This window comes from Python bivittatus, unplaced genomic scaffold (assembly GCF_059951505.1).
Source record: "Python bivittatus isolate LINGU-HERP-01145 unplaced genomic scaffold, Pbiv_v1 ctg000700_np1212, whole genome shotgun sequence".
Classification (NCBI taxonomy): Eukaryota; Metazoa; Chordata; class Lepidosauria; order Squamata; family Pythonidae; genus Python; species Python bivittatus.
The window spans coordinates 17,171,850-17,193,885 of record NW_028277098.1 but is presented as its reverse complement, the minus strand read 5'-3'; the positions used below and the strand labels follow the sequence as shown (position 1 = coordinate 17,193,885).

The following is a 22,036-nucleotide window of genomic DNA, read 5'->3' as shown; positions in this document are numbered from 1 at the left end:
TTGCTCTCAGTGATAGACACAATGTGCTCTTTAACAGGGATTTTACAAGTGAGAATGTTAGTGTCTGCAATACCCAGAGAAGCTGCATCAACTATAAGTAATTATTTTATAATTATAAACATAAGAATCTGGCATATTGAGGCTGGCTTTTGTAACAGCCAACATACCTGTCCTTAAACTAGTGTAGATCCTTGATCTATTTTCCTGAATTTAACAGTGTGATTCTGTATTTATTTGAAAATTAATACACTTTCACCAAGAATCCCAGGAACACTGTAGCTTATGATTCATTGATTTAACTCAATGTGATCTTCCATTGTTGTCCTTGAGAGCAAGAGAATTAGGTTGAATTCTCTTCTAACTATAGCAACTTCTTTATTCAATAATTGAAATACTTTGGACCTTGTTTGCTAACAGAAAGCTAAGTTATGTGCAAAAGTAACTTTACTATAGAATGTAAACTTGTGTTACCAAAACTTCAGTGCAACAATAACTGTTTCAACAAAGCAACAAAACCTCTTTGAATTGCTGATGTTTAAAATGTTAAAAGAAGCTAGCGTTAAGTTTAAACTGCAAAGAGTTGTGGCCCCTTTAAAACCAGCCAATTTACTATGATGCAAGTATTGGGGAGTCTCTGTGCTTATGAGTGTAGTATGTTTACTCAGAAGGTCCACTGAGCTCAAGAGGGCTTATTTTTAAGGAAGCACATTTTGAGATTGCAGTGCAATCACGCCTTTTTGTCAGAATTCACTGCTTTTCTTAAGCAACTGTAATTATTCCTACGATACAAAATAACTGTCTTGTACTTGAAGCAGATGCATTTTTGTAGAATCCTGCAGATAACTGCTTCTTGATATTGAAGTAATTTTCATACCTATAAAACTGTATGCGGGTTTTTGAATGCATTTTACTGGCTATTCCTTCTTTATCTGTGAACACTGTAGTGTTACATTTGCAGAAAATAATTTTTAAAAAGCCATATAATGGAAGATAGTCATGCAATTTGTGACAGGGGCTTGAATACAGGACATTAAGTCTATTTTCACATATTTCTTTCAGACCATTGCATGTAAAAATCAGAAATGATTCTTCCTATAAAGAAACAGCACTCTGCTTGTATATTATTTATACTATTGTTATATTTTGCTTAAAATTTAGGTGAATTTAGTACTGTTTTGCATAGTTGTGAGGACTTAATTTTGAAAGTGCAGAGCTCTGAGCAAGTATTTAAACAAATTAATAATGAACTCAATTCTCTTTTGTACTTGAAAATATATATTTCTTTAGTCTAAACAAGCAGGTTCTCTTAACTAAAGTATATTGTATTATAATCTTTTTTTGTTTGTGAATGGTACTTTTGTTGCAAATCTATTCGTCTTTAAAACTGACAATAAGGTTTGTTAAAGTAAAAAATGGGCCAGTTTAGTCCCAAATTTTAGTAAAACCGCTTCTTATGCAGCAGTAAATACTGAGAGGTTTTCAAACATAATTTAATAATTTATATATTATGTCTCCTAAGGTACAATCACAAAGATTTTAAGCTTTTTGTTAATCATTAATCATTACTTGTTATTAATGATTATTTAGATATTGTCTGCATTTCTCTAATGAATATTTTAGATCTTTGATCTCTTTTATGCCAAATTGTTCAACAGCACACCTACAGTACACAATTCACTCCCATGTTATCAAATAAATGCTCAAGGTACACTTTATAATGTTGAAAAATAGAAAAATAAATTGACCTTGATGAAGTGTGTCTTCTTTTGTCTGTTCCCAGGAAAGTTTATTTCAGGTATTTCTACTGCTGAAATGATTAGAGTTAACAGCTTTTTCCCTCCATTTTATTTTACAGGGTCTCTTCATCTTCCTGATATATGGGGTGTACAACACAGAGGTAAGTCTGCTCAGAGTATCTCAAGGCTGACAGAGTGAATGAGAGAAATGACAGGTTTCTTATCTTGATAACTGAGGGACAAAGTTGGCTTCCCATATGAGTGTCCTACTGCCCTTCATGCTTGGGCTAGCTTATATGCATCCCAGCTTACCATTAAACACATACACCCTGAATAAAGGGACAGACTCATTTCTCATAGACATTGACTAATATTTTACTGCTGCTTTAAGTTTTTGAATTCCCAGTCTTTTTAACACTCCACTACACTTGACAGTCTTAAAACTTCTCAGACTCAGAGCATAGGTTATATCCGGCAGGTGAACTTTCCCACATTGTTTAAGAAGAGGAGGGATGGCACAAATATTGTCCCAAAGTCTCAAACTGGTTCAGAATGTGCACGTGCAAATGCTCCTAGCTCTGGTAGCATGAAACAGCATGCAAATTCAGTTGGATCACTGCCACTCTAGGCTGCCTTCTTTTGCATATGCTAGTTATGTGGTTTATGGCTGCATGCACACACCCATGTCACTCTTTTGTGAGTATGTCAGACAATCTTATGCAAGACAATTTGATCCCTCAGCTTGAAGATAAGAGGGAAATAGATAAATGCTAAATCTTTCCTTGGTTATCAGCTGCAGAAGTTATGTTTGATAGGCCTAAAAGATTCCAGTGTGATTTACATAGATGGATAATAATACGTTATAAACTGTTGGAGAAAACCATTTCTAATTTTATTATTCTCTGGTTGGTAGTCGAGTAGCAAAACCAAAAGAGGAAAAGAAGGAGGAAGAGGAAAAAATGTCACTTTCAGTTTGATCTTTTTATGAGTAGATCCCAGTTGGTTTAGTGGGACTTATTCCCAAGCAAACATGCACAGAGAATTTAATTACTTTAATTCCTTTTCGTTAGTTGGCTGTAATGAATAGTATTTTGAGGTTCACCCTTATATTTGCTTGCATTTAATAATTCTAAATTTTGGTTTTCTCTTTTATCCGAGAAAACACATTTGCAGTGAGTTTGTCCTCATGAATTTACCTGCAAATTTATTTAATTGAATAGCTTCATTCTGTGTAGTTTTGGTTTTCAAAGCAATTACTTACATAATGTTTGATGCCCACTGTCTCCTCATGCATATTAAAAATATGCATAGTTCATTTTATAATGGCAGTCTTATACAATTTGTACAGTGAAGTATAATATGTCAGTATATTACACATACACACAGTCTACAGCTGCCAGCATGATAAATAATTTGAACTTAATTCTACAACAACAGATTTTGATAAGATTGAGTGATAGACGCCAGAAAAAACTTCCTGTGTATAAACAATGTGATAAACTATAGATCCTAGTGTCAGGCCTTTTATCAGATATATTAGGGTAAAGGATTGTGGAATGATATGTATGATGTGTTTAATTTTATGCCGAACAATCTAAATGTATGTAGCCTAATACGTTTCATCTTATCTAATACTGTATATGCATTTCATTCGGTTTTATAACATTTATAAAATGTTATCTAAATTATTTGTCAGTTATCTTAGTGCTATTGCACTTGCTAGTTAGAACATGGAAAGCTGGAGGCTGCATCCTACTAACTAGTTGTACAGAATATTGCCTCCACTCTTAAGTCAACATAAGTAGGGGATCACTGAAAATTTAGGGAAGGGCCTGCAATATATTGGAGGGTGCATGTCAACCCTATGTTTATAATACAGTAGATTCATATGCACAAATAGAACACTGAAATATTATCTGAACAAAATAGATATAATCAGAGTTTGGAATGATTTGATGTCCCTATATAATCAATATGGATAAAATATACTCCAGCTTTGCATCCTTTTTTTTTTCATATAGAGTGGTCTTTATAAAACTTGAGGTTGGGAAAATAAAAACAGGTGAGCTATGTTTAGCTGATCAAATAATTAGAGCAGAAGTATATTGGACTGGATAAGTAACAGTGTCAGGGACTACTGAACATCAATATAGTAATGAGAAATACTGCTTTCCACACTAGCTTGTATTAGGACATTCCTAAAGCAGTTATTTTGTGGTGTGATGAGCATTTTTTTCTTTACACATTTCTCCATCTACACTTCTGCCAACGCTGTTTTTAATAACTCCCTGTTGAAACATGTTTCTGCTCACTTGTACTGGGATTTGGAATATTTCATTACAAATTTGTTTCATGCTAACTATAGTTCTTTGATGTTGCCTTATTTAATTTTATAGAAGTTGTCTTTTAATTTGTGAAGGAACTTAAATTGTTTGCACACGTCTTAGCTTTTCTCTGTCATTTGGCAGAACAAAGAAATATATCCTGAAGGTTTGTTGACAGTGACTCCCCTTTTCTAGGATAGCGATTAGACTAACATTGTTTTAAAACTGCAGAGCACATGGAAATGCAGAATATAGGATAAATGTTTTCTATTAGTATTCTTTGCACCTGGCATCTTTCCCTAAAGATTTTTTACTTTCAAAGTGGCTGTGACCTACCATATAAAATTGGCTCTCAAGCATGATTTGGGGGCAGTTAGAATAGGACTGATTCTTCGATATCATATCTCTATCTCTCTTTTAGTAAACAGGCAAGAAACATGAGGCAGGAAGTGTGGTAGGAACTTGCAGATTCCTTAATTTAATTCAGCAATTACAGAATGCATGAAATTTGAATTGATGGATAGCTCATCCCATTACTGAAAAATGCTATCCACAGAGGGGATTCCACAGCTTCCATTCTCAGTGTGATCTGTTGCACAATACTGGCTTTACAGTCAGGAAGTATTTCCCTGTATCCAGTCTGAACCTGCACAGTAGTAGCCTTTTCAACATTTAAACCTCCCTTTGGCAAAATAGTCTTGCTCAAGTCATGGACTTCGATGGTTGGCTGCAGAAAACACAAGTGATAGCATTTCTCCCACACCAGACACTTCATGCATGCTTTACTGGGGAAGAAGCCCTTTGCATACAGTGGCATTTACGTTTGACTAAGATGCACCCCGTTACAACCCGAGGAACATTTGTAACCCCTGGGCCAAACGTGGGCTGGATAAGATTCCGGTCCCGCTCCAAACATGTAGAAACTATGCAGTAGATAGCTGCATACGTGTGAAGCTGTGTTCATTTACATCCCGCTATGGAGGGAGAGAGAACTCCATTTATTCCCATGAGGCCAACTGACCCCTAACGCGGGCACTAGTGTCCCTTTTGGAGACAGTACCCTGCCGGGAACGACCGAGACTAGCCCGATCGCGGTGACAGTGAGGTAATGCGCTCGAGGGAACCAACCAGGGGGAGGGGGCGCGCGAGGGAGATGCAGGGGGTCAACCCGCGCCTGCGCCTTTCTGCCTCCCCCAACACTACTGCCCTCCTGACTGGGCAATCCTTCCCAGCATGCCGCGCGTGGCGCATGTGCAGTAAAGGCCTTCCAGGGGGCTCTGCTAATTCCATTGTGGCGATATTTTTAACTGGAGGCGGCGGCCGTCAGGAGGAAGCAGCGGCGGAGGCGGCGGGACGAGGTTGGGCCGGGTGGGGCCGAGCGGCGACGAAGGATGCGCCCGGCTGTCGGCGGCCGCGCCTGGCGGGCTTAGCGGGTGCTAAAGCACGGAGCGCGAAAGAGACCGGGCCGGCCGGCCAGCCGGCGGGTGAGTGAGTCAAAAGCGAGCGAGCGAGCGAGCGGCGCAGCTGCGGAGTCCGGCAGCGGGAGCAGCCCCTAAGGGCCGCGCCTCCGCCTCTTTCTCTTCCCCGGCTTTGCGGTTCCCCTTCCTGCCTCCGAGCGGAATATGAAACTCGGCAGCGGCTTCTTGGGCGGCGGCGGTTCTTCCAAGAGGACGGCGATGGAGCCCACCTTCCCCCCCAGCATGGTCATGTTCAATCACCGCCTGCCGCCAGTCACCAGCTTCACTCGGCCGGCCGCACCCCCCCAGCATTGTGGGCTGACTTCGGTCTCTGCTACCGCCACCGCCGCCTCCTCTTCTTCATCGTCATCTTCGTCTTCCTCTTCTGCCACCGCGACCACTGCCTCGGCCGCTGAGACCCCCGCCCCCCCGCCTCCTCCTCCCCACCCTCAGGGCATGACTTTCAAGAAAGAGCCGGCAGGAGGGTTTCCTCTCACTGCCACCTCCTCGTCGTCCCAGAGGAGCTCATGGGGTTTCTTCCATTCCCTGGTGAACATCAAGCAGGAGAAGCCCAGCGATCAAGAGGATGAAGAGCAGCAGCAGCACCATCACCACCACCATCACCATTATGGGGGTCTCTTTGGCATAGCTGGGGAGGAGAGGCACCCCACTCTTGGTGGAGGAGGAGGAGGAGGAGGAGTGGAAGGGGGCAACCAGAGTGTGATCCAGGACCTCAGTCTTTTTCACCACCTGCATCATCATCCCCATAGAGGAGATTTGCTATTGGGCATCAGAAGCAGTGGTGAAGTAAGTGCTGCTGGCTCAGATGAGCCTAAACAAGATGCCCAGGCCAGGAAGGTGAAGAGGCCAAAGTCAGAATCTCAGGGAAACAAAGCCAAGAAGAAGCCGAGCACTTCAACCAAGGCTCTTGTGGCAGGAGACGGAGAAGCTGCCATGCTATCCCCTAGCCAGAAACCTCATGTCTGTGAACACTGTAGTGCTGCCTTCAGGAGCTCCTATCATCTGCGCAGGCATGTGCTCATCCATACTGGTGAGAGGCCTTTCCAGTGTAGTCAGTGCAACATGGGTTTCATTCAGAAGTATTTGCTTCAGAGGCATGAAAAGATCCACAGCAGGGAGAAGCCATTTGGGTGTGACCAATGCAGTATGAAGTTCATCCAGAAGTATCACATGGAGAGGCACAAGAGAACGCACAGCGGAGAAAAGCCATACAAATGTGAAACCTGTCAGCAGTATTTTTCAAGAACTGATAGACTTTTGAAGCACAGACGTACGTGTGGAGAAGCCATAGGGAAAGCAGGTGCTGGAATGGATCCTGGGCCATCAAATCATAGCATGGGCAACTTGTCTATGTTGTCTCAGGGAAATACAGGTTCATCAAAGAGAAAAAGCAAAGCAAAATGTATACCCACTGAAAACAAAGAACATAAGCCTAGTCATAAAATACCTGAATCTCAAATTGCATCTAATATGTCCTTGCAGAATTATGCGGTAGAGATTCCTATAGTGTCTTCCAGTGGTGGCTTGATTGGCACTGGGTTAGAAGAGCTACAGAAAAAGGTGCCAAAACTAATCTTTAAAAAAGGAAACCGGAAAAGTGCAGATAAGAGCTTTCTTAATTTTATGTCACCATTACCAGACCTCCTTGGTCAGAAGCAATTTTCTGGAAAACCGAGTAGCTCTCTTGGCATAGTCGCAAATTCCAGTGTAGATGCTATTGGCCTTCTCCAAGCAGCAAGTGGCAAATCAGGTCAAATAAGTAGCAATTATGATGATGCCATGCAGTTTTCAAAGAAAAGAAGATATTTGCAAACCGCCAGCAGTAACAGTGCCTTTTCTATAAATGTTGGGCATATGGCCTCCCAACCGTCTGTTATTCAGTCTGCAGGGGTAAGTGTTATGGACAGTGAGACCCCTTTATCTCTTATTGACCCAACATCTCTTAATGCTGACATCAAATCCTGTCATGATAAGTCTGGCATTCCTGATGAAGTCTTACAAAGTCTTTTAGAGCAGTACTCTCACAAGTCAGAAGGCCAGAAAGAAGATCCCTTCAGCATCACTGAACAGCGTGTGGACTTACAAGCTTCAGGAGAACATACAGAGATGGTTCAAGAGGAGAACCTGAGTCCTAGTTCCCAGGCAGCTTCAAATGACAAAGCAAGCATGTTGCAAGAATACTCAAAATACCTCCAACATGCTTTTGAAAGAACAACCAATAGCACTGGTTTTGCTTTTGGTCCCAGTTTCCAATTTGTAAGTTTGTCTTCAAGCCTTCATAACCATACTTTGTTTCAAGACAAACAAGTGTACACTACGTCCCCACTTGAGTGTGGTTTCAGCCAATCTGTTACCTCAGTGTTGCCATCTGCATTGTCAAAGCCTCCTTTTGGGATGTTGCTTGGATCTCAGCCGGGTTTTTATTTGTCTGCTTTGGAGGCAACCCATCAACAGTTGACTCCTTCCCAAGAACTAGATGACCTGATAGACTCTCAAAAAAGCATAGACACTTCATCAGGCTATCAATCTACACCTCAAAAATTGAATAGCCAGAAAGAACAAAAAACCCTAGAATCTTCAACGAGCTTTCCAATTCCATCTCAGGAGCTAGCTAACCAGATAGATCCTCAGAAGGACCTAGAACATCGAGCAACATATCAGATAGAGACCTTTGCACAAGCATTTGGTTCTCAGTTTAAGACGGGCAGCAGGGTGCCAATGACTTTTATTGCTAACTCTAATGGAGAAGTGGACCATAGAGTAAGGACTTCAGTATCAGATTTCTCAGGGTATTCAAATATAATGTCTGATGTTAGTGAGCCATGTAGTACAAGAGTAAAGACCCCAACTAGCCAAAGTTATAGGTAGAATCTCAAGTATGACTAGGCTTAGGGGTGGTCTTAATGTATTAGTTTTATTTTGATAACACTGCCATTGGAATGTTTCTACATGATCCTAATACAAATAATGTAACACGCCCTTTCAATGCAACTTTTCATATTTAGTTTTTGTTAATATAATTTTAGATTGGTTTGTATTATGATTTTTAATCAGATCAATAGACATTATAGTTTGCATTTTTTGTGTTTAGCAATCAAACTTACTTAACTTAGATTGTCAGGGAATAGCCCAAAAATTGCAACTGCAAAAAAGAAAAAAAAAATTAAAAACCAAGACAAAAAAAAATCACTTTTGTTTTAGGATTAAGGTTTATGTTAATTGCTTTACTCTCAGGAAAATGTAATGAAGCAAGGAGATTCTGTACACTGTTGGTGTATTGGAGTTTTGAATTTACAAATAAGTGGTAACTCTATTCTGCCATTTAACAAAGGGTTTTAAGACATTGCAAATTGCTGTCTTGTATCTGGGTGATATAAAATTCTGAGAATTTAGCTGCCTAAAGCTTGTTTTATAGTTTTTAACATACTACTTTATTTCTTTTTCCAGAGGATAATACCCATTCCATACTTTTAGGGTAGCTACTCTCAGATTCTTGGTATGTTTTCTGGAATGATAGCTTTAAGAAAAATAATGTCCACCCCTATTCCTCCCTGCCCCTAGGAGATTATAATTCTGTAAAGAGATATTAATGATATAATCCATAAGAGGATTTTTGAATTAGTAATTTGATGTCATTGTAGCCCCAAATTCAAATTACAGTAATAATTTATATACACTTTGGAATGCATTATTTATTATATATTTTTAAAATTCCCTTTGATTGGCCTCCAACCTTTTCTTTCCCTTTGCTCAATTTTTTAATTTTTACTATCTTAGGCTGTCTTCTTTTATCATCTGTTTTCTGTACCAAGTTTGTTTGCCATGATTTGTGATCTTTTTCTTGTCCCTTAGCTTAACAGCTGGAATTTTAGAAGATATACATTCCAGAAGATTGCATAACTTATTATGTATTTTCAGATGTCTCGTGACATCAGGAGTTAAACAATTGAATGCCCCTTTATTTTAGAAGGCTATAAAGTTTTCTATATAAGATACAGTAAGGAACAATTAGTTGTACATAGAAAGGTCTCCCAGTATGCATTGGGATTTGCATCCACAAGCTGTCTTGAGTATTTTGGGGTGGGGTGGGGTTCAGATTACGTATGGGTTTAAGGATGTGTAGAAGACACTTTGCAGGCTTGGGTCATGAGACTTCACTTGGATTCAGAGATTGGCCTAAACATATGAACCATGTGACAGGTACCTATGTGGTTTATTGTAGCCAGAATCTTCCTAAGGAATTGTTGCTCAAATTAATGTATATTTTGTGGTACATTATTTATGATATGTGAATCTTGATTAAAGCCTGTGGAGCCACAAAAACCTGCTAGAGAACTTAGTGGCTATTTTAAAACTGCTAAAAAGCAGTTGCACTGTCCAGAACCACTTTTTTTTTTTTGCAGATTTTTTAAAAATTAGTTTTTAAATGTAATTTTGGTGATGTTTTTGCAGATTTTTTAAATGTACTTTTGGTGATACTTCTGTCTTATGTACTTTCTGAAGGCAGAAAAGTACCAGTGGTTGTTTGCAGTCTTATTGTGTAATTGGCCTGTTTCAGGCGTTCATGTATAATAAAGTGATTAACATTGTGCAAGTGTAAAACACTTCAGTTATGAAGATGTATTACAAGAACTATGAAATTCTTAAATTGTTACAGAATGCTAAACATACCCATTTTCCCTCTTCTTCCTGCCTACCAAATCAACTTGAACTTGAGACATCACCTTATTACTAATGCATAATTAATTAAATCCCATTTAAGTATATATATATTTGATAATGTATTTCCCGTCCTTCAAATTAGTGCTGTTAATTTCCCCTGCCATCTAGTTATAGAGCACAACTTATCATCAAGGGATGGAGTATATCTTAACCACTGTGTAGTTCTGCTATGGGTTTTTCTTTGTCTTTTGGGGTATTTTGTTCCACTGCAGTTATTTCTTTTCTTTATATTGTGTATACTGGATAGTGTGGATAGGGATTGTTTGCTTTAGACTGTGACCAATTAAAATGCTGTTCACACAACTAAGGAAAGAAGATGCTGTTGTATTATCTATCCAGTTACACCTCTGGCTTTGTCAAGACAATTCCATAAAATGCTTGAAACTAAACGCTGGAACAATAGAAGAGTAACTTGCTTGCTTTTAAAAGGTATTTTTATTGTAAAATTTCTTTAGGTGAACAATAAAAACACAGTTTTTCGTTATTTTGAGCTTTAAATTATTTATCTTACTCTGCTTGGGTTAGGGTTTTTTTCTTTGAAGATGCTTTTGAAATGAATGAAGTATTAGATCGCTTACACTAATGGGTAGAATTTGACACATACTTACAATACTGAGAACTGTTAATGATTTGGTTTTATTTTAGTGACCCTGGAATTCTGTTGAAGAGTAGGATAAATTACAGTATTCCATTGCCTCATCCTGCTATAATTTTAGATATAGGGAAGTAATTAACTCAATAGGACACCTTGAATTGGAAGGGAAACATGGTTTCAAGTGTTAGGTTAAGCCATGGTTTATTTTAACCATTAATTGTTGAATTATGATCAGATATTTAGTAGAGAACCAGAAGGCTGAATTCAGTTTCACTTGATTTCCTAGACCCACCAGAAAGCTGATGGAAGATTTTTGCTCTTAAAAAAGAGGCTCTAGGCATGCGAAGGGCAAATATTTTAATATCCAAATGAACATCAAAATGATTAAACTTTAGGCCTAGGTAGAGCTTGGTTGGGTTGCATCAACATGGTGCTTCTCTGAGGCATATTACTCTGCCTTGAGGCTGGTCTGACTTGATTTGGTTGCTTTGCTCCAACAGCTAGCAACTGTTCCTGGGATAAATATATACAAAAACCATTTTTATTCAGCAAATGAAGCATTGTGGCAGCTCTGCTACAATAGTTAGAACCAGGCCAACGCAGCACTTTAGGGGCACTCAAAGGGTGCTTCCTTTGAACCGTTGTCACAATGAAGTGCTGCTTTGAAAACTGACAACTCTACTAATGATCTACTTGACTAGTCATGAATGTCAGCAAGTTTTGTTTTCCAAATTTGGTAAGGAGGACAGCTTTCAAAGGTGGAGATTAATAGAAAAGCATGGGGGGGGGGGTCAGAGTTACTCACTGCATGCTACTTAGAGTGATAAATTTTTTATAGCATATATGTAGTACGTTATGGTATAGTCCTTGCAGCAGGTGGTGGTTTAAACGTTTGTATTTTTAAAAAGATAACACATTCAGTTTAAACATGTTTAAGTTGATTTGTAGCAAATGTTAATATCCTGAAACAAGAAAAGTATAATTTCTTATGGTTCCCAAATAACCAGCAGGAAAAATACATCCTAGGGCTAATATATAAATAAACCTATTGTAAGACTCTTGCACCAAATATAATGGTAAGGTGGCTGTTGAAAACAAGGCAAAGAAAGATATTTCTAAGGGAAGATCTCTTGAGTTTTTAGGATTAATGTTTTTCATGCAGATCTTTTTTATTTTCATGCTGGTGGTTTGCCTGATTCTGGTATTTTAGATTGCAATAATGGGAAAAGTACCGAAATACTTCGGAATAGGGAGCATAAGAACCTATTTATGGAATTAAGGTATCCCTATCCATATCTTTTAGTCCCATTTTCTGTTCTTGCTCCTTTAATTTATACCTTGGTAGTATGGTGCTTAAAAGTTTGTGAACCCTTTTGGATTTTCAACATTTTTGCATAAATCTGATCTAAAACGTGACCTGTTCTCCACAGATAAAGAGAATTTAATTTAATGTTAACTCAATTAAATGAGTTAAAAACATTATACTTGTTCATTTATTTGTTAAGGAAAATGATCCAAAACTGCATATTTGTGTATGGCAAAAGTATGTGAACCTCTAAGATTATCAGTTCATTTAAAGGGGGAATTAGAGTCAGGTGTTTCAATCAATGGGATGACAGGTGTGAGGGGGAGGTCTTGCCTTATTTAAAGAACAGAATTCTGGGTATTCCCTATTAAAGTCTGATCTTCATAACACAGGTACATGGAAGTGTTTCATGGCTCAAACAAAGGAGATTTTTGAGGACCTCTGAAAAACAGTTGCTGATGCTCACCAGGCTGGAAAAGGTTACAAAACTCTTTTCACCAATCCACTGTCAGACAGATTGTGTATAAATGGAGGAAATTCAGTGCCATTGTTACCCTCCCCAGGAGTGGTTGACTAACCAAGATCATACCAACAGCAAGGCATGTAATACTCTGGGCGGTCTCAAAGAACCCCAAGGTAATGTCTAAGGATCTAAAGGCCTTTCTTGCATTGGTGAATGTCAGGGTTCATGAAACCACCATCAAGGGAACATTGAACAACAATGGTGTGTGTGGCAGAGTTTCAAGGAGAAAACCACTACTCTCCAAAAAGAACATTGATGCCCGCTACAGTTTATGAAAGATCAGGTGGATAAGTCAGAAGGCTATTGGAAGAATCTTCTGTGGATGGATGAGATAAAAATAGAATTTTTTGGCTTGAAAATGTTGAAAATACAAAAGGGTTCACAAATTTGAAAGCCACAAACTTTAAAGCAGCACTGTACATACTGTAAAATTTACTGCAAACTTGAATTAGATTTGACAAAGTATACATTTTGGCATATTATAATTCTATAAACAGGATATTTCTGAATTTTTTCTTATGCTTGCTTCCCCTGTTTGCCAGGAAGAGGTGAATTAGATAACAAAGATGGCTACTAAGTGTCCTGGGGCAGTGTGGCACTAGCAGGGAAGTAATTGTTCTTTCATGGTGATTTTTTGTTGAGGAGTTGATCTGCTGCTGTATGTTTTTTGCCTCTCCAGAAAAAAAAAATGTTTTTTTTCCCTTTAAATGATTCATGGAGGCTTGGAGTGTAATTTGCATACATTTCCAGAAAAAATATTCTTGAGAATATTTGTGAAATGCACTCTTAAGTTCAGTGTGACTTCCAGTGACTAACTGCACATGTCCATGTTCTCCTGAGTTGCCTTAGGACAGGGAACCAATTGATGGTCAGGGAACCATTGATATCCTGGTGATGATGATGGTAGTAATAATAATAATAGCCAGTATCTCACATAATCAAGAAATCTTGTTGAAATTTGCCTTTTGGTCCAAAAAGATTTCACTTGAGAACATCAAAATCTTGTGAAATTTGGTGAATTCCCAAGATTTTAGCCATATGTAGATTAAAAAAAAACAACAGCCTAGGCACCTGAAGGGTTACTTGTGTTGTGATACCCATATGGACCATGTTGCTAATTCCTAGCTTAAGCAGTGATCCTCAAAAGGTCTGTGACAGTAGAGTGATATGCATGAAGGCTTCAAGAAACCCTGGGAATTAAGGTAGCAGGATACACATCTTTAAATATCCCATTTCATAAAATACCATCAGATGTATTTTGTATGGACAATAAATAATTGGAAATAGTCTGTCTTTCCAAGATGCACATTCCATGATAACACAGTGCCCGTGTATCTTGCTGGGCAAAGTTTCCTTGGCCTTTACAAGTGCTGTTTTTACAGGGTAGATATTTTGATCTGTGCTACCTACAGATAGCTAATCAGGCAGTAAAAAGGAAAAATCCCTCCCCCTGCCCATTATTAGTGATGGCAACATACTGAGAATTTACCTGTTATTTTCTCAGAATTGTACAGTATTAGACTTCATCCTCTTTTGAAAGTTCCTGTATATATGATGTGTTGAAATTTGGGAGAAAAATAAAAATGGTCTATTCTTCCCCTACAGTTCTGCACATAGCCTTAGTTTATTGGCTTAGTGTGCTGTATGACTCCGGCCAATACCTTGTTTTGCCATAAACCAGAGCCACACTGAGCTCATGAACCAATTTATGAGTCTTTCAAGGCAACTGAAAGCAAGTGCTCTTTGGGTATATTACACTTAGCCTCTTGCAGAAAAGATGATGATGTGCATCTCTTTCTGTACTGGACTCTGAAGTTGGGCTTAATGAAATACATCCACTCTCAGCCTTTGAATTGGCTTTATATAGATGGAAAAAAAGATTGGACAATAGGATTCCTTGTGGTTTAAGAACAATTCATTTAAATTAATTTAAATTTAATTATCAAAATTGAGTTGTATTTTGTATAAAGACATAACCAATGTTCTTATGTTGTAGAAAAATACATTTTATTATTGTATTATATTTTTTATTTTATTCCATTTCTTTTTTCTACCTGGGTTACTTGTTAGTTTTTATCATTTAATTTTAAATATATATACTTTAATTCAGTTTGTTTGAATTGATTATGCAAGTTCTGCTTTTCTATTTCTGTCTTATTTCTATTCTTTAGGCGAATCAATTACATTATTTTTTCAAAAAGTGACTCAATCTTCTGAAAGCTTGCACCATGCATATTCTCTGCATATTCAAAAGAATTGGGAATAGGTTTTAGTTTTGGACAGAATGAAATACTTTTGGCCCTCTCCCCCATTTTAAAAGAGAAAGTAGGCCATGAGAATGTCTGTGGTTGGTCTGACCTATATTCATTTTGATTTTGCACCTCCACTGGCAGGGGCCATGGTGGCAAACTCATCTCCTATAGTTAAACTCTGTACTAGTACTCAGCAAGTATGCATTGTATTGTAGGCATTCCCAACTTGACATAGGTTGTTTTGGATTACGATTCCTATAATCCTTGTCTGGCTAGGTATAATGGGAATTGTGGATCAGCACATCTGGAGGACACCAGGTTGGGCATAGCTATTGGAACTTAACTGTCTCAGATGGGCCTAAAATGGAGGTAGAAGATAACCTACTATCTTCCTTGTTTCCCTCCAATCTTTTTTTTTTTTTTTAAATTCTATATGTTGGTTGGCACTTTCACACAGGGATTTAATGTTAATCTGGATCAGCAGCGTACTCCTGCATTTCCACACAGTTGATCTGTTTTGAGCAGCTGACCTGTGGTGCATTGTGAATTGGGAATGTACCAGTTTATTTTTTTGAGATGAGCTTTCCTTTGGTAGAAACTCATTTCATTCCATCCTCCTGCCACCCTGTAAGTAACCAAGCACTACTGCTTAGCCAATTTTAATAGATCAAAAGGTAGAGGATCTTGTCGCATTTTCCTTGTGGTGACACTGTGGTTTATAAAACGTGACAAACCAGTCATTGTACTGAAGACTGGGTTAGGACACTGATAGAGTGCCATTTTTGCACTCTGGTCGGCTGGGTGATATGAGGATGACAACAGTGAAAACCACTTTAAACTTTCACAGGGTGTGCATATGTGTTGGAAAACAGTGGCAGTGGCAATTTCAAATCAAATCCATCTTTATTACAGTGATAGACAAGCATAACAGTAACAGCATGGAAGTGCCAAAAATGAATTTCTGATCTTAACTCTACTAGTTTCAAACCTGTGTCAGTGACATACTTTTCTTTTTGGGTAGGTCAGTTAGAGATCCTGTGAATAATTATGTCCTACCATTGCCCTTTTTCAGTTACTAGGTTTCATTACAAGGCAGATACCTAAGCTGCTGAGAGTCTTTGATTGTGGCAGGATAGAAATGTGAAAAATAAATAAAATATTGTTACCAAATTAACATATTAAACTTGATTGTACAATATTTTAAATGTGGACGCATATTATCCCCTTGGATATTATTTTCTCCAAAGGATGCAAATAATTTTTCATGCCTGTTTGCCTGTTCTAATCTAAACAGCATGAACTAAGTAGGAATACTCAATAGGCTGAGAAGTATATTGAAGATGGACCAGATATCTGTGAATATGTGTTGTAGTTTCAACTAGTAATACCAAGAGGTTCAGATGGCAGTTCTAATAAGGTGGATTTTTCCTTCTTATCATTTTTTCTCTTCTTACCCACTTTATATGGTATGTATAAAAATGCTTCACTGGAGTATTCTTAATTAAAAATGTTGACTTTAATATAAATTTTACTTGATATTAGTCTAGGGGGATTTTAACCCAGTTACTCATCCCCTGAAAGGTTAGAACCTCTCAATTTTATGAGATTACAATCAATTTCTGAGCAGATGAGTTCAAATCTGACTTGCAGAGACTGGAGGATGTCTTTGTGCACCAGAAAATATCTTTCTATTTTATTTCCATCTGGGCTCCTATTCAGATCAATTTTTTTAATAGGACATGCTAAACTTAATACTTTGTTAAAGGGCAGAATATTCAGAAGATCGTTAAGCTTGATCCGTGAAGGAGAGAGCCTGTTTCCAAGGTGGAATTTATTTTTATTGGAGTGGGTTTTTTTGTTTTGTTTTTTTACTGGAGGGTAAAATGGCAAGTAAAACTGAATAAAATGGCTTCTATTGATGATAATTTTTAACTAGACTATATTTTGTTCTGAGGAAAGGTTTGGTGGCCTGATAATTATAATGAGCGTTAGAATGTTTTATTTGGTTTATCATGCTGTATGAAGCCAGTTATAGGAATTCATAAACCCTTATAGGTTAGCATGATATATGAACTCCATACATCATATAATTGCAGCTTACTCAACAAATCTTATTTAAACTGTGGCTTAGTCTTAATGTGTTATGATAACCCAGCCATAGTCTCTTTCTTTTCCAAAAGAAGGAAGCATAAAGGCAACTTGTGGCCTTTATGAGCAATTGATTTTCTTAAGGAGGAATGCTGGCCTGGCCTGGAGCCAGTTGATGTTCACATAGGAGCAAAAAATGTCTGAGGCACTTCAGGAAAGGGAGGAGACATTGTGGAATCCAAAACGTGTGTTCCAATTCAGCCAAGGACTTTCAATTGCTGTCTGGAAATAGCTATCATTTGTGCTGGCAGCATCCTCCATATCTTTCACCTAAAACAAACCAGCTGAGGCATGAAAAGTCTCCTTATATATCAATAGCATTAGTTAGATTCGGACATTGTTCCAAACTAGGTTGGAGGAGGTGGAGTGGTCTCTAGTGGACTTTTGTTAATGATGGAGTCTGGTGGGCTTACCTTAAGGTGGCAGGGCTAGATGGTAGCCATGCTCTGAGCAGTGCAGTCATCAATGAGTCCAAACACTTAAAAAGGGAAGGTTAGGGCATGATCAGACACAGAGTCTATTAAGGCATTTAGCCTTAGAAGCTGCCTGCCAAATTGGAATGTCAGTTCTGCTTAAAAACTTGAAAAATCTATTTCCATCTGAACATACTGCTTCAGTCCAGAAAGAGATACTCAGCCTTGCATTGGGTCGTATCTGCACCTTTCAAGTTGGGCGTAATGTACCTTTTGATACAGATTAGGACTGATGTGGTCATCTTGAGCATGAGTATTTGACTGCAGCTAAAGCTGGATTGGGACTATGTTTTATGATGAACTCAAAACAGCCCCTTCCGTATGCTCCTTTCCATTTTATCTACCTAAATTTGCTATATGAAAGGAAAGTCTTGGAGAAATTGTGTTTTGCATGTCTGTGAAAGGACATCAGCATCTCTGCATTATCTTAAATAGGGTGTTTCTGGGTGTTTTTCCCCTTAATGTTAAATTCATCTTTGCTCAGTGTAAACTTTCTTTAAAAAATACACCCAACGGTTTTGTTTGTTTGTATTTTTTTTCTTTGAATCAAAAGTATAACTGTCTTTTAATGAATGATTGTGCAGTCGTGACACAGTTGAGGTGAAGATTTAGCTTCAAATAAATCATTTCCGCATTCTTGCTTAAGTGGCTGTTTTAGACTAGGGAAATAGATTTGCTATTGGGATCTAATACTGAGATTTCCTTGACCCAAGGTCTGAACAATTTTTGAACAATATAGGTTAACTTAACCAGAAAAAGAATGACAAAAATATTATAAATAAAATATGTAAAATTGATGAATTTAAATAATGAATGTAAGCATTTTTAAAAATATATTTTGACAGAGAAAAGTTTCTGTGATTTCCTGGAATAAAATTCTATGGTATATGAAAATAATGGAAAAAATTATAATCTGTGACTGAGAGAGGCAATGTCATATCATCCAAATGGTTTTTTTTAGAAAACTTCCCACTAGACCTGGGTTGAATGGCCAGTGATAAGAAATTTTCATAATCCAAAACATCTGGAAATCACCAGGTTGCCTATCCCTGATCTAGGAATTGGATTTTACCATACTTAAAATTTACCATACTTAAAATAGGCCCATTGGAAAAAATGGGATTGAAATTAGTCATTGATTTTATTATAGCTATTCTAAGATAGATCCAGACCATTACCATCATAAATATTGATGTTGCCATAATCGTGATCACTTGGTGATTTTTTAACTTTTCCTCATCAAACTGTTTGCAAATCTCTGTACTGTTCACACAGGAAAGAATAAATGGTTGCTAATATAAATATTCTACTAATATAAAAATACTGTCTAGTTAAAACAGATCAAGGCCTTCTTGTCCTGCATTTAGCCGTGTCCTATGTGTGTTAGAAGCATTTGGCGATGGCAAGAAAGGAACAACCATTCTGTATTACTGAGCTCTGCATAAGATGTTCCTTTTTCCACTCCCTAAGGGAGAATAGTATGGGGAAGGCACGAAAACCTTTCCAATTTCTACTTGTAGGCATAAAAACACTAGGGTGAGTAATCTGGTAATGTATTCATGTATCAAATTTGAACTTGAATCTTATTTGAACTTGAATCTTATTTGCCAGTTATTACACCCACCTATAAATGATAGGTGCTGTACAGAAATTAGAAATGACACACAGGCCCTAAACTGCCACTGACTTCTGCCCTGTTAAAAATCTTGAAATGGTTGTTAGCAAGCTGATTATCTAATAGCTGAACAAAAGACTAATAGAAATATAAAGATGCCTCTTATTGGACAGATGGGTTATAATGTCTGGGGGCCACTGGGTACCCTAATCTCTTAAGAATAGCGGCTGAGAGCTTTTTCTTCTGTCTGTGTGTTGGCCCTGAGAGTGAAAATTTAGGATATTTATCTAGCAAAGGAGATAGGTTTGAGGTTTTGTAGTTATGTGCAAGCATGTCCTGTTTACTTTGGAAGAGTGAGTCTAGAGCTGTTTTAAATATTAGCATTGTATGTCAAACTGCTTCCTGCACCTCTATTTATATGCAGCATATTCATAAATAGATGTTACAGAGAAGTCACTAATCTCTAGTTCTTTTATTTTAGATGAAAACTGACCTTGTAAAAGGTAGAGCTCGTGAATATTCCTATGGGAAACTGGGTATCTAAGATTGCCTAGCTGGTAGAAGAAATAGAAATTCTGCAAAGTGCTTATTTGGAAATTCTTAGTGACATGTACAATAGTGGAACATTTTTTTCTCATTTAGCAGGAAATCATTTCACGACACCTATTTCTGCTAAATGCAAAACTTTCAAAATAATTTGGCCTCATAGTACTCAGAAATATAAACAGGCATACAAAACCATGTCTCCTGTTACAGTGCCCATAATAAAATTGAGTTAAATTGCAAAAGCAGAAGATGACTTTAAAGTGTAAGATTGTTGTAACTGTAAGATTATTGTTTTGTTATTCGAGGAAGTTGTAAATCTGCTCCTTTTGGTCAACTAATAAAGATACAATACTACACAATATTGCTTATTTCCTTCCAAAATTACAGAGTAAAAATGTGGATGTAGACACATTTTTACCAAATTTGTCTGAGAAAGAACAATGCTTATTTTATAATTGCATTTCAAATTTAATGAGTTAGGGAAATAAATGATATAGTTTAGTTTCACTTAAGTACAGCTGGAAAAACTGAAGCTTTCTCTTTTGTAATTTTTGTTTCAGAAGAAATCATTGCCAAGTATTGTTCACTCCTAGAGATGTCTATTCTGGCTTCCATGGGATATATTCCTTATTCTATTTATATAGGATGGCAGCTTTTATTTCATGATTCCCTTTTGTTATTTATTTGTTTATTATTTGTTTATTAAGTTTATATGGCTGCCCAACTCACACATGGTGACTCCGGGCAGCTTACAGAATTAAAACCTGTAATACAAAAAACCCACAAAACCCAATAACCCCCACCCCCACCCCCATGGCAGCAATGGACACAGTCAAATTAACGATTTGATCGGCTCCATAGCAGCCTGAAGTCCCCAAACCTGCTGACCAAACCACGCCTTCAGGGCCTTCTGGAAAAGTATCAGAGTGGGGACCAGTCTTATCTCCGGGGGAATTATATTCCATAGGGAAGGACTCACCACGGAGAAGGCTCTGTTTCTTGGTCCCATTAGATGTACCTCCTTCATTGAAGGGGCCCACCACATACCCTGCCTTCCCCGCTCTGGTGGGCTTGGTAGATGTAACTGGGGAAAGGCGGTCCTTCAAATAACCTGACCTCAAGCCATGTAGGGCTTTAAAAGTAATAACCAGCACTTTGAATTGGACCTGGAAGCAAATTGGCAACAGTGCAGCTTCCGCAAAAGAGGCAACACGTGCAAATCTAGGCTTGCACAAAACTGTGTGGGTCACCGTATTTTGAACCAACTGAAGCTTCTGGATACTCCTCAAGGGCAGCCCCATGTAGAGCATGTTACAATAGTCCAAATGGGAGGTGACTAGGGCGTGGGTGACTGTGAGAAGGGCAGGTTAGTCCAGGAATGGGGGGAGTTGCACAAAGGCCCTCCTGGCCACGACTGCCACCTGTTCCTTGAGCAGGAGTCGCTAGTCCAGGAGAACCCCCAGATTACGTACTGGGTCCATCTGGACCAGTGCAACCCCAACCAAGACCAAAGATGGTAATTATCCAGAAACCAAAGAGCCCTGAACCCAAAGCCACTTTGACTTGCCAGGGTTCAGTTTCAGCCTGTTGTTCCCCATCCAGACCTCACAGCTTCCAGGTACTGAGAAAGGGTGGTCATGGTATCACTTAACTCACCATGGGCAGAGACGTACAAGTGAGTATCATTTGCATACTGACGATATCTCACCCATGGTGATGGATGATCTCACCTAGTGGCTTCATGTAGATGTTAAACAGAATCAGAGAAACACCAACCCCTGTGGAACCCTACAAAGCAGAGGCTGAGGGCTGGACCTCTCGCCCCCAATCAGCACTGACTGAGAATGGCCTTGGAGGAAGGAGGTGAACCAGGACAACACAATGCCCCCCACTCCCAACTCCTGAAGCCGGTCCAGAAGGATACCATGGTTGATGGTATCAAAAGCTGCAGAGAGATCAAGTAGGGCAAGGATGGACATGCTACCCCCATCCTGCTCCTGCCAGAGATCATCAAAAAGCACAACCAATGCCGTTTCTGTCCCATATCCAGGCCTGAATCCTGACTGGAAGGGGTCCAGATAATCCATTTCATCCAGGATCCTCTGGAGCTGCAGTACGACTACCTTCTCAACAACCTTTCCCAAAAAGGGAAGGTTGGAGACAGGACGAAAATTGTCCATCAGGGTGGGAAACTAGCGATGGCTTCTTAAGAAAGGGGTGAACCACAGCCTCTTTAACTTTTTATTTATCTATAGTTTAAAAAAATAAAGAACAAAAACATGAGCTTTAGTTATCCAAGAAAATATCAACAAAGAAAG

At 38.4% G+C, this 22,036-nt stretch overlaps 1 protein-coding gene across 1 annotated transcript; it reads left to right on the top strand.

The window, feature by feature from the left end:
• The first annotated feature begins 5,336 nt into the window (after nucleotides 1–5,336).
• ZNF281 (zinc finger protein 281) lies at nucleotides 5,337–20,060 on the top strand. The gene has a single exon (XM_088153712.1). It carries the CDS (start codon nucleotides 5,683–5,685, stop codon nucleotides 8,404–8,406), a length of 2,724 nt encoding a protein of 907 aa, XP_088009838.1. The 5' UTR covers nucleotides 5,337–5,682; the 3' UTR covers nucleotides 8,407–20,060.
• The last annotated feature ends 1,976 nt before the right edge of the window (nucleotides 20,061–22,036 follow it).